Source organism: Drosophila willistoni, unplaced genomic scaffold, assembly GCF_018902025.1.
Source record: "Drosophila willistoni isolate 14030-0811.24 unplaced genomic scaffold, UCI_dwil_1.1 Seg485, whole genome shotgun sequence".
In the NCBI taxonomy this organism is placed as follows: Eukaryota; Metazoa; Arthropoda; class Insecta; order Diptera; family Drosophilidae; genus Drosophila; species Drosophila willistoni.
The window spans coordinates 3150602-3163723 of NW_025814416.1; the positions used below are offsets into that span (position 1 = coordinate 3150602).

General features: G+C 35.5%; 1 protein-coding gene across 2 annotated transcripts in view; it reads right to left on the reverse strand.

Annotated features, from left to right (window-relative positions):
• Positions 1-12552, reverse strand: part of LOC111519568 (S-adenosylmethionine decarboxylase proenzyme) — a 296107-nt gene extending 283555 nt beyond the window's left edge. Inside the window, exon 1 of one of the 2 annotated variants that reach the window (XM_047012945.1) lies at positions 12320-12546. In XM_047012945.1, the coding sequence (XP_046868901.1) occupies positions 12320-12414 (95 nt within the window). In that variant the 5' untranslated portion in view covers positions 12415-12546. Of the gene's footprint in view, positions 1-12319 lie in introns of both variants that reach the window. The other variant, XM_047012946.1, reaches the window with a different exon arrangement.
• Positions 12553-13122: the final 570 nt, after the last annotated feature.

Sequence of the window (13122 nt, forward strand, 5' to 3'; positions counted from 1 at the left end):
CTATCCAGACTTGGACAATGATTAAATTCGATGAAAAACATATGAAACATGACATTATCAAAAGTACACTCAAAAGCAAATTTGCAGAAGTTTTCAACGGGTGGGTCTTCAATCGTAATCTGCTGCGACCGAGGAGAATAGCCCTACTAGTCACAGGATCGGACCTGACAGGCAAATCCAGAGGGTGCAATCTTTTTAGTCTGCATGGGTAGTTTTTGTTTGGGAGGTCTGCTGCCAACATAAACAATTGAAATACGATGATCCACTTAGATATGGCCTGATCAGCAGCGTGGGATTTGCCTCGTCTGAATTTTTACTAAACCTTATGCGCTTGTCTTATACATATATATGCCCTTTGCATATACATATGCTTAAGAATAAACATCGTGTTCATCTAAAATGGCTTCGCCAAATCAGATGCACCAAAGAAATATACAAAACGAAATAAAACCATAATATCAAAATTAAGTCATAAAGACTCATATGTCAAGTATTGCTTATAACCAAACAAAACATGCATTCACACTCTGTGAAAAACACATAAGATTATAACAAGGGCGCACTATTAAGTAACCAACGCTGAGCTTGAAATATATACAATTTTCAACCCCTGAAAACGTGGGTCATTAGAACAGGTATTTTTAAGAACAATTGTCGCCTCCTAGAGTCTAAGAGTTAATTTATATATACAACACTTTTGTAAATAAAATCAGTTCATATTTTGAATTCAACGAATGCAGATTGAGTATTTAAGGTGTGTTTCTAAACTCCCTATTCAGATATATATGTACATGCAAAAAAAAAAAAAATAACAAAATTGTGTAGGGCTTTCAGTCGCCTCGAAGACCACTATTCACAATCATATTGCTATTACCAAACCGTCTAATTTAGTAAAGCCATGCCGACCAATTCGGGCCAATCCTCACCAACAAGAGCTACAAGAACAACTTGTACAACAACAATGTAGGCGTCGACTTTCAGTCAAACGCAACTACTGCAAGGTCCGCTAAAGTATTGACCTGCTTCAAGCTGACAACGCCAAGTCACCCAGTGCCAACCACAACAAGAATTTCAACGCCTTCTGTCCAAACTGGAATGGATGTATTAAAATAACTAAGCGGAAGCTAAGAATAAAGAAAAGAAGTCGCAATACGACGAAAATAACAAATTCAAATGAACGCTTAGCACCCATAAGCGAGAATCGGGTAAAAACTTCAGTCAAGACATCCAAGGTGGCGCTGTAGAAAAAGTTAAATCGGCTAGACCACCGCCACTACACTTCCGTGGAGCCAACAGCATCGACCTGATTTCGAAACTAGTCGAACTAGTAGGGCCAAATAACGTTGTTGTAACCCATCTTAATAGGGAAACATAAAAGAAATTAAATGTCAAACCCAAACAGAGAATAATTTCCGCATCAACGAAAAGAACCACCGTTATGCTAATATCAACTTTTATAGCTACCAACTAAAATGCAGTAAAGGGCTTCAGGTTGTGTTAAAGGGAATTGAGTCATCGGTTCCAACACAAATATCAAAGGCATTGGCCGAGAAAAGGTTTGCGGTTAAGTCTGTTGCCAATATCATCAATAGAAACAAAGTCGCACAGCCGCGCTTTAAATTCGAGCTCCAACCAGATGTAAAGAATCACTGTAGATGAGCCGCATAGGAAATATCAACCATATCAGTGTAAAAGCTGCCAGGAATACAACCACACGTCTAACAACTGCAATCTTAGATCAGTGTGTGTTGGCTGTGGCGAACATCATAAAGATGGCATTTGCCTCAAGAACAGAAATAACGTCGCACTAAGACTAAGCAGTAACTGTGTAGGGTACCATACGCCCAACTGCATCCTAAAATCAGCCCGGCCGAAAATGGGTTATAGATCACACCAAACCTCCATATGGACCAACGACCACCTTCAACTTCCAAAACTACACCGGGGGTATTTTTATCATCTAACATCATCTAGCTAAAACCAGCCTTAGGGTATCCCTCACTGGCGTGCTCTGAACTGGACAGACGGAGTCCGCAAAAGAGACACCGTCCCTTCACAATCTACCGAATCAGTCACTTAGCGCACCAGAACTTGTCCAGCAAACTCCAAGTGGTTTAGAGGCCCTATTGAACATCCAGACGGCAAAGCTCATGGTGGGACTGGCATCCTAATCGAGAACCGTATAAAACACTCGTTCCTCAACAGATTTGAAACACATCACCTACAAGCAACGGCTATAAGTGTCCAAACTAGCTGCAGCAACACTACATTGGTTGCTTTGTACTGCCAGGGATGTGTATACATATAGACATACATACATATGTGTATACATGGGCCTACCAGATAAATGCATCGGGAATGGCTATTTTAAGGTTTAAAATATGCAAAATTGTATAAATTACTAACTATATATCATAGCTCCTAAATAACTGTTGACAGTTTTTTCCAAACACAATCTATTTCTGTCTGAGCAGTGTACAGTAAAGGAAAAAAAACATACACCTCCAATTTTGCTATAATTCGGCTTTTTGCTCTAAAAATTAAAAATGTAAGTATGCCATAATTTAGAGGACCAAAAGTTAACTCTATGCGAGAAAAAAAAATTTCAAAAAATTTTAAACAATCAAAGTTATTGGCATAAAACAGAAAAAGTGATGGGAAAAAAGTCTACATACACCGAAATCCCTCCTCTTAATAACGTTAAAAAACAATGATTCTTTGTATTTTTTAAGTCTTTCGACAAATTGCTTCTTTTTAGGGCTTCCTTATTGCTCAGAATTTAATAAACAGGATCTTATCTAGGAAAAAATCGAGTAACATAATGTCAGTTTCAGAATACAAAAGTCTTTCCAAAAACAAAACTAGTAGTCGGAAAAGGACGAAACACATCGCAAAATGTCCCTTAAGGAATAGAGAACTATGTTGTATTCCAAAAAGACCCATCACATTACTTCAAATGGCGTCAGAAGGACCAAATACTGTTGAAAAGTATTAAGGTGCATTTTACTTACAAAAACACGTAAATTCCGCAAAGTAATACTTCGCAGGGCTATATCTTTAGTTAGGATCAGCTGTTGGGTCTTTGGGAATGCAACATAGTTCTCTATTCCTTTAGGCAACACACGTCCTCAAAAAAGTTTTTCTATCTCTCTATATCACTTCTTTTTTTTTATATTGCTAAGCCGATGTTCCACCAAATGAAGCAGTCCCACAACATCATACCATTGTAAGCGTCTAGTAACGAGAAAAGGCAGAAAAAAAAAATAAAAATACGACTTCGACAGGAATGGAGCCAGACCCAGGCGAAGGGGATGTAACCAAATTAAAAACAAAATCAAAAATTGTAAAAGCGCGTATGTGGATACATAGCGTTTTCCTTTTGTTGGTTTCTAGTATTTGAAGTTCGATTTGACAAACATGATTGTACTCGTACTGTATGTGTTTATACAGACAGAAACTGAGAAAAATTATTCGTTAACCACAATGGTTTCTATTATTCCCAACGGAACCACATTTCAGACAGACACTGAAGTTACACATATGTATACATATACATATATGTACATACATATAAGTGCTCTATCGAAGTTTTCCATTGATCCTTTGCCACCTCTTTGAGCTGTTATCATGCATACCATAATAGGGTCATTCAAATATGTATTTATGTACATATGTACATATGTATATATGTATGTATGTACATTAGGGGTGTTCTTAGCTGTATGGGGGAAAAAAATTTTTAATATTTTTTTAAGTGCCGGACATTTTTTTTGCGTTTAGTCTAAAAATATCAAAGAAGCTAACTTCGGCTATGCCGAAGTTTATATACAGTGAATCACATTAATATTCGGTTTTTTCTTTTGCTCAACTTTGAGCGCAAGTAAGTCTACTTAATTTAGCTGAATTTAAAAAATTTTAAGTGCTAAGTAATAGTTTAGAAGATTTTCTATGCATAGAGGCGTATTACAATAAATTTAATTCAAAACTAAAAAAGAAAATATCCAAAAACAAAACAAAGTCCCAAATTCAGCTTTACATAAATATTCGGTTTTTTGGTTAAATTAAATACTGTGGCAACTCCCAAAAGTCAAAAATTTTCATGGAATATGGTTTTCCTCGAAAAAGAAACATATGACACACAAAATTTAGCTTCAAGCACGCGTCAAAGTTTAATTGTTTAGGAGCAAATTAAAATGGGCCGTAAAGGAAAAAATTCATCCCTGGAGCAGCGAAAGGGGTACTCCAACTTTTTTAATTTCAGCTTAATTAAGTAGACTTAATTGCGCTCAAAGTTGAGCAAAAGAAAAAACCGGATATTAATGTGATTCCCTGTGCCCCTGCAGTCCTTGGCAATAATATTTTTATTTCCCTGCAACTCAATTTATCAACACACAAACAAAACATTATTACTCTTTTTCCTACAGGTTTTTCTTCTTCCATCATTCCCTAAGCAAAGCTCGTCACGCATACACATACAGTTTATGTAGCTTTGCGTCTGTATCTGTATGCATGTGTTCTGTTGATTTGATGATGACGTAGTAGGCAGAAAGCAGTGCTGCCGGCAGCGCTTGAGACGATTTATATTGACTGTACGTTACAAACATCTGACCAATTTTATAATACCCTCTGCAAGGGTATAAAAAATCTCAAAAAATGTTGGGGCCGGTCGGATAATGTTTAATGGGCGCGGAACTCACCTAAAGTTTTCAGTGTGATGCTTCCATATGAGCGTACGTAGCAGTAATAAAAATTTAAATTAAACCCATTAATTAAGAAACATTTAATTCGATTCTTCTTTTCTTTTTGTAATATAACATTAATAGTGTTCACAATGTACTGACATTTTATTTCATAGCATGCCATCTCGCTTACTCCTATGACATTTGTATGGTGCTGTGTTTGCTTATATGGGAGCATCACACTGTAAACTTTAGGTGAGTTCCGCGCCCATTAATTACTATCCGATCGACCCCAAATTATTTTGAAATTTTTTTTAGACTCAAGAAAAAAATAATGACTTGCACCACTTGGTGAAGTTCGAATTTTTGAAAATAAGAACAACCCTAATGTACATATACAAATGTATACATGTGCAATCGAGAACAAAACTATTTTGACTTCACGATGCTAAGTATAAAATCGTTTTTTTCTGGAAACTAAGAGGAATTACTATAGTATAAAAGATTATAAGATCCAATAGCTTGCAGTGATAACGGTAAAAATGAAATTGGTGTGTTTATTTGAGTTAAAGATTATAATTATATGGCTGGATAAAATTATTTTTACATTTCCATATTGCTTAGCAAAAGGGAGAAAAAGTAAATTTTTGTATAAAATGGTGTATGTTTGTATGTAAAGTCAAGGAATAAAGGCTACAAACACATCCAATTTTGCCACAATTCTGCTTTTTGCAATAAAAATTAAAAATTTATGTCATAATTTAGAGGGCCGAAAGTCGAATTATGGCAAAATTGGAAGGTTATGTTGACTTTATTCCTTGACTGTATGTATATTAATAAAAAGAAAACCCTCCTTTGGCATCAATGACCTTTTGTAAGCGTAAAGGAACTGATTTGACCAATTTTAAAGTGTTTTGATGGATATTTCCTGCCAGGGGCTTTCAACTTCAGTCATCGTCTGCTCACGCGTTTTGGATAGGTCTGCGGTGCGTTTTCTTTTAATGTTGCAACGCAATCTTTATCTTTCTCCAATGAGCCGGTCATCGGATGTAAATTCCTTGTTATTCAGGACACGCAAATATGTGACCGTATACATTGTTCCGTCTACTGGGCCAAATTGCGCACTCCATTAAACGACACGCAACAGAACATAGCCGATCCTCTACCAAGTGATACCCGTTCGCACAGAGACCTTGGGATTATAAGTACATATACATATGTATATGTACCTAAAATTAATACGAAAAACAAATCGATAACAATATTTTTTTTTCAACATCATATATTTAATTATATTCTTAAAGCTATAAACTGTCTTGTTCAATACATACTTGGAGTTTTGTCATCACTGGTCGCTCAAAGTTTTCGTCTCAGTTGTTAAGCGTGAAAATTTTAAGAACAGCATTTGTAAAAAAAAAATTGTTAAGTCTTTGACAAAAGTCTCGTAATTCTATTGAATTGATCCGCTTCTCGGGTCTAATATCAATGTTGGGAACACTAAAAGCGAACTTAAGCGATAACACTGCAACGTTTCCATGAGCTTTGAAGTTTTGTCCAAACTATGGAAAATACGACCTCTCATAAACTTTATCCTAAACAAATATCAATAGATGAGCAGGTGATCTCGTACTCTGGGCGATATGAGTACCGCCAATACATGCAGTCTACACCTAACCCACTTGGCATCAAAAACATTATGCTAGCTGTGCACTGCTTTTTAAATGTGTAGGAAGTCTGCCTGCAGAAAGAAGTGATGGTGCAAAATACACAAGCGAAAGATTGATGACACTTAACCAGCTGTAGCTAGAAATTATAATACCTGTGTTGCGGAATAGATTTGTGCGACAGATTGATAGAATACTATGGAAGCGCAATGTGAACAACGAATTGGACAGTGCGTGCCCTTCTTCAGCCACTTTTTAGATTTGGTGGTAGAGAATTTCTGTAAAACGTTCCTCACGGTGCCGTACCATATGCATTAAATGTAAAAACTTATATACATAAAACATATATCACACTAATAAGAAGTTTTCTCTTAGCTAGAATCTAAGGTATAAATATTTATGTGCAAGTCCTTATTTACAAAAAATTGTGTCTTATATTATAAAATTGGTCAAAAGTTTTTCAAACGCACAGAAGGAGAGGTTTCCGATCCCATAAAGTATATATATTCTTGATCAGCATGAGATCTTAGTCGATGGAGCCATGTCCGTCCGTCTGTGCAAATCAACTTCACGCTGCCATCTTAAAACCTATCTTAATATTTCAGCTACTTATAGCCCAGAGAAGATAAAGTATGCAAATTGTCAGGATCGGACCACTATATCATATAGTTATATATGAACCAGAGGGCCAGAGGGGCTAAGTTCGACCGCATCAAAGTTTGTATACCCTTGCAACTTTTTTGGTAACTCTTTCCTTACCTATAGCCGTCAAAGTGGAAAAACGTTTTATCTAAAAAGGCTAATGTTTCCTAAAGAACGGCCTACAATCTTAGCATGGCAAATAACGACGATATTGATCAAAGTCACTGTTTCCACCGATCGTTCCTATGGGAGCTATATGATATAGTTACCCGATCCGAATCAAATTCGGCACATTCACTAACAGATAAATTAAACTGAAAAATATTTAATTTTAAATACCTTTAATACCTTTATCCCTTAGTCGTTGTTCTTCTAACTATGCTATGCATGAACCTTTTAGGGTCCTCTGCTCTGATTACAATCTTCTATCCCCTGTAATCGGCTCAGAGTTTTCTATTAATATGCTTAAAACATCTATCCTATCCCATTTAGTTAATAGATAGCTATAGTATTATGTGTTTGTCTGTCTTTTCTATTGTGAATTTTGTCCGCGCGATTCGTGCCGTGCGTTATACGGCTGCACCCCTCGGTCGGTCGGGTGGGAGGTGGGCAGTTATCTGCTTGGGCTCGCGCGTAACAGGCTTTGTCCTGGTGTCGTAGGGGCCACTTGAACGTACTGCGCATAGTATCGTCAACGTCCGCTATGTATTTAAAGCAATCGCGTTAAAAGTAACGAAGTAATTTAGAAAAGTCACTGTTTTCGACCGATCGTTCCTATGGGAGCTATATGATATAGTCACGCGATCTTGATCAAATTCGGCATAGTCGAGAAAATAACGAGTTTATTGAGAAAAGTCACTGTTCGTGACTTTGCGGTTTGTATGGGAGCTATATGATATAGTGGTCCGATCCGACTGAATCCGAGATATACAACCCCTGCAGTATATACAAGCCTACACACAAAATTTCACTCTGTAGCTCTAACGGTCTAGGAGGAGTTTGCGTTGATCCAGACGGACGGACAGACGGACGGACGGATATGGCTATATAAACTCGTCTCGTCATGCTGATCAATAATATATATACTTTGTATGGTCGGAGATGCTTCCTTCTATGCGTTGCACACTTCTGACCAAAACTAATATACTCTTTTTGGAAGGGTATAAAAATAGGTGAAGAATTTGGAGATTTCCTTTGAAATTCACTAATATGATAGTTTTGAATATAAAACGTCAGATCCCCAAATTTCAATCAGATCGGATAAATATAAAATAAGTTACAGTCAATATAAATCGGCTCTACTACGTCATTGCTTGAAATCCACAGAGCAGCTAAGCACACGCATACACGCGCAACGCTACGTAAACTGTATGTGTATGCGTGCCAATCGCGGCGTGCAGCATGAGGAAGGAGAAGAAAAAGAAATGGAAATAATATTTGGAAGGTTTTGTCTGAATTGATGATACTGACAAAGAGTTTGGAACATGTAAAAATCTGATGTTTTTTATCCAAAACTATCATATTAGTAAATTTCATGGGGACACTCCAATTTTTATCAAAATGTTTCTTCTAGAGCTATATGATATAGTGGTCCGATCCTGACAATTTTCATTCTTTATCTGCTCCGGGCTATGAGTAGCTCAAATATCGAGTTTCATTCCGATAGCTCTTAAGATGACGGCGTGAAGTTGATCTGCACAGAAGGACGGACGGACAGACGGACATGGCTATATCGACTCAACTTCTCATGCTGATCACGAATATAGTATATACTTTATGGGGTCAGAAACGTCTCCTTCTGTGCGTTACAAACATCTGACGAATTTGATAATACTCTCTGCAAGGGTATAATGAAGTAAGTAAGTCGTCTCGTCGACTTAGGTACATATACCACACACCACTAAAACAAATATATTTTAAATTTATAATAACATATGCATTTACGTATTTTTAAAAAATTATACAGGGGGCGTGCCAAAAATATGAAACAAACTCGATAACTGTACATACTACACGAGACTACATACCAAATTTGGTGGCTTTAGCCCTTATAGTCGCCGAGATCTGGGCGTTCATACGGACGGACATGGCTAGATCGTCTCGGCTGTTGATGCTGATCAAGAATATATGTTTAAGTTTTTGAAATAAGTTCTTTGTTTATGTATAATAAATACTTTAATCTCCTAGTCTAATATACTTTTTGCGACTTTAATATACCATTTCACCCTATGGGTGTATGCTATAAAAACTATCAAATATACAGAAACACATACATACATATATATTATATATACATATATAGTACTGTTATTTATAAAGATAATTAAACGCACTAAAAAAAAAATTGTTGTACCGCAAGGGCATCAAATAATACTTTCGTCCAGCAATATAATCATAATCTTTAATGTGAGCTTTGATACTATCTCTCTATTAAAAATTTAATGGATACCGCAACTACTTTCAGTTTATGTACATAAATTAAGCGATTTAGACTTGGCAACATGAAGTCAAAATTTTCCCCAATGTACAGTGTACATACAGTTTTTATCGATTACAGTGCTCTCTATTATACATCAAAATTAATAATGATATTATTAAAGATAGAACAAAATTGATTATTTAAAACTCAGGCTTTTTTTTGTACTGTTACTCAATATGCTAAATTTGCTGTTGTCTTTAATTAAATTGTAAATTTACAAGAATCCTTCTTAGCAAGCAACCTGAAAGTTTAATAGATGACGAAATACATGCATACATTCATATGTACCTACATACATGTATGTATGTACATATGTACTTATGGCCAACATTACAGTTGCGATAGCCAATTTTCGTTTTTAGAGAATAGTTTGAAGCCCCTAGTGTTAAAAACTATTTTAAAATATTGTTAAATCCTTTTAATAATGTTTAAATAAAATTCCAAATATCAATTGGAAAAACCGAAGAATTAAAATAACTAATTCATAGAGTCAAGTGTACGATTTTCCGTGACATCATGTTTTCGTACTTTTCGGAGTATTGACACATTATGAGAAAAAATGGGTTTTTCAAACCTGTTCATATGACTATATTATTAAAGTATTTTACTTCACCTCTGTTGTAAAGCATATTTTGTACAAAAATTTTTACTTTAAAAGTTATGAAGCATATTGCAAATCCACAATAGGTGTACGACTTCAGTGACATTCACTGTACATATGAATATCTATGAACATGCATATGTACATTTCTATGTATATACAGTGAGTCAAAAAAGTATTGGCACACTTGAAAAATCCAACTTCTAAGAGCTGTAACTTTTTTGTTAACACAGCTATATGTATGTAAATGAAAAATTACATTTATGAAACTCATATATTATATTTAATCTTGAACAAAAAAATTTATATTTCAGCTTTGGTTCATTTGCAAAATACAAAAATGTAAATATAGGCACAAATTTTCATCAAAAAAGTTTTGGCACACGCTTTATTCTAGAACGCTCTTTCGTTTCCACAATGGAAATCTACCGTTATTTTTCATTTTTTCTTTTACTTTTGCGTTCGTTTTGGGTGTTGCACGTGTTTGCAATTACTTTTAATCAGAAAATTAAGAAGACAAGGGCAAAATGGCTAGAGGTGCTGAAATTTCTTTGGAGATCCGAAAACTGTTCATTAAACTCTATTTGGAAAATAAATCTTATCGGGAAATTGGCACTCTTGTGGACAGATCATGGTCTAGTGTAAGAAATATTATTATGCATTACACACAAACTGGAAAAATAGCTCCAGAACCCAGAACAGGCCGGCCAAAAAAATTTTCAGATCGCCAGGAACGGATTGTGGTGTCCACGGTTGCCCAAAATCCTCATACTTCGGCTGTGAAATTATGTGAGAGCCTAAAAGAATCTTTTGACACTAATTTCACCCCCCAAACTGTTCGAAATACCTTACATAAGGCCGGGTATCATGGCCGTGTTCCTCGGCGCAAGCCTTTCATTTCTAAGGTGAACAAGCAAAAGAGGCTAGAATTTGCGAAACAACATGTAAATAAGCCAGACTCATTTTGGAACACAATCATATTTTGTGACGAGTCTAAATTTACTTTATTTGGGTCTGATGGAGCGCAAAAAATCTGGCGGAAACCCAATAAAGAGCTTCAAGAAAATAACTTGCTCAAAACTGTTAAACACGGTGGAGGCAATGTGATGGTTTGGGGGTGTTTTGCTGGTTTTGGAGTTGGAAACCTAGTGTTTATTGATGAAACAATGGACAAGCACCTTTATAGAGACATTCTCAAAGAGAATTCTAGCCCAAGTGCTGAAAAACTGGGTCTCAGTGGCACAAATTGGCAGTTTCAGCAAGATAATGACCCAAAACATTCGTCTTATCTTGTGCAGGAGTGGCTCATATATCATTGCAAGCAGTTCAAAACACCCCCCCAATCACCGGATTTGAATCCCATCGAACATGTGTGGCACTTATTGGAACGAAAGATCCGTTCTCACCACATAACGTCAAAGGATACCCTCAAAGAGGCCCTACGCGCTGAATGGAGCAAAATCACCACTTCGGAAACGTCCAAACTGGTAAACAGCATGAAGAGACGTTTACAGGCTGTAATACAGTCGAAAGGAGGACCAACAAAAAATTAGCGTGTTTCAGTTGCCTTGGATAAAGCTGATTACGTTACGTGTGCCAAAACTTTTTTGATGAAAATTTGTGCCTATATTTACATTTTTGTATTTTGCAAATGAACCAAAGCTGAAATATAAATTTTTTTGTTCAAGATTAAATATAATATATGAGTTTAATAAATGTAATTTTTCATTTACATATAGCTGTGTTAACAAAAAAGTTACAGCTCTTAGAAGTTGGATTTTTCAAGTGTGCCAATACATTTTTGACTCACTGTATGTACATAGTACATTTTTCTTTTAGGCGATCATATTCATTAGGATCGGCAACTATTATAAGCGTAGAATTAAAAATCATTTTACATGCATTTTATGAGGAGTTGAGAATTGCCGAAAACAGGGCTGATTTTAATTTTTCTTTAACTATTTATGACTAAAATCGACGTAATTTAAATTATCCATTTGAATTAAAAATCTATTTATTTTTATTTTTGTCATCAATATTTTTTCAGCGAATTTTATTTTTAATTTTCCTTCATAAATTCGGGGAAAAAATAAATCTTACAAAATTAAGATAACTCAAATTTCCCCGACACCTCTTAACGTACATATTGTGTTTCGGAGTCAAATTAAGAACAAAAGGCGAAAGGCGGTCATTTAAACACTTTTGTGAATCACTGTATATTTGCGATACTATTTCCCTTTTGGTTGAACCTTACCTCGATATACTGCGCAGATCATGAGTTGGATTGGAACTTTCCTCAAACCATATTTCCAATAATTTTTCAACTCCTTCAAAAAAATTATTAGCCATTGTTTGATAACAAGTATTACAATGCGATGTATCCGGCTTAAAGTTCGATGTTAACACTGATTAAATGAAGAAAAATCAACATTAACAATGTGCGTGCCCATAACATTGAGTGACAAAATAGCGACGTTCAGATTAAGACAGTAGAAACGATGGAAATGAAGAAAATTTATTAACTATTAAATTATTATTTATGTAACTTGCATTGTATTAAAAAATACTTGATTCTGACAGAGCACCATTTATTTTCATGTCTATTTGCACAGTTAAACTCAAATGGTTCGTGTGGGAACCAGCACCGAGATGCTAAGCGGCAATCGACGCCTACAAAGCAAAGCCCTTTAACTCTCTAACTCTCTCTCTCTCTATGATCCATTATTACCTCTCCCTCTTGGTTCTAATTAGTGTATATGTATTAAGTATATTTGTGACAATCAAAGCGGCCGCATCAAAGCGGAAAAATATACATGTGTTTATAAATTTGGAAGTAACGTGTTTTATTGGAAAGTACCGGTTTATTAATCGATATTTTCTACCCTTCACCGAGAAAATCGTTGCACGAATGACAAACAGGATTAGGAAACAAACAAAATTGAAATAAATTTTTAAATAACGAAAAACATTTTTAAACAATCGAAAGCTTTGCTGCCAAAGTACATATTAGCTAACGTTTTAGATTACATAAAATTTTTTGATTTGAAAATAAACACA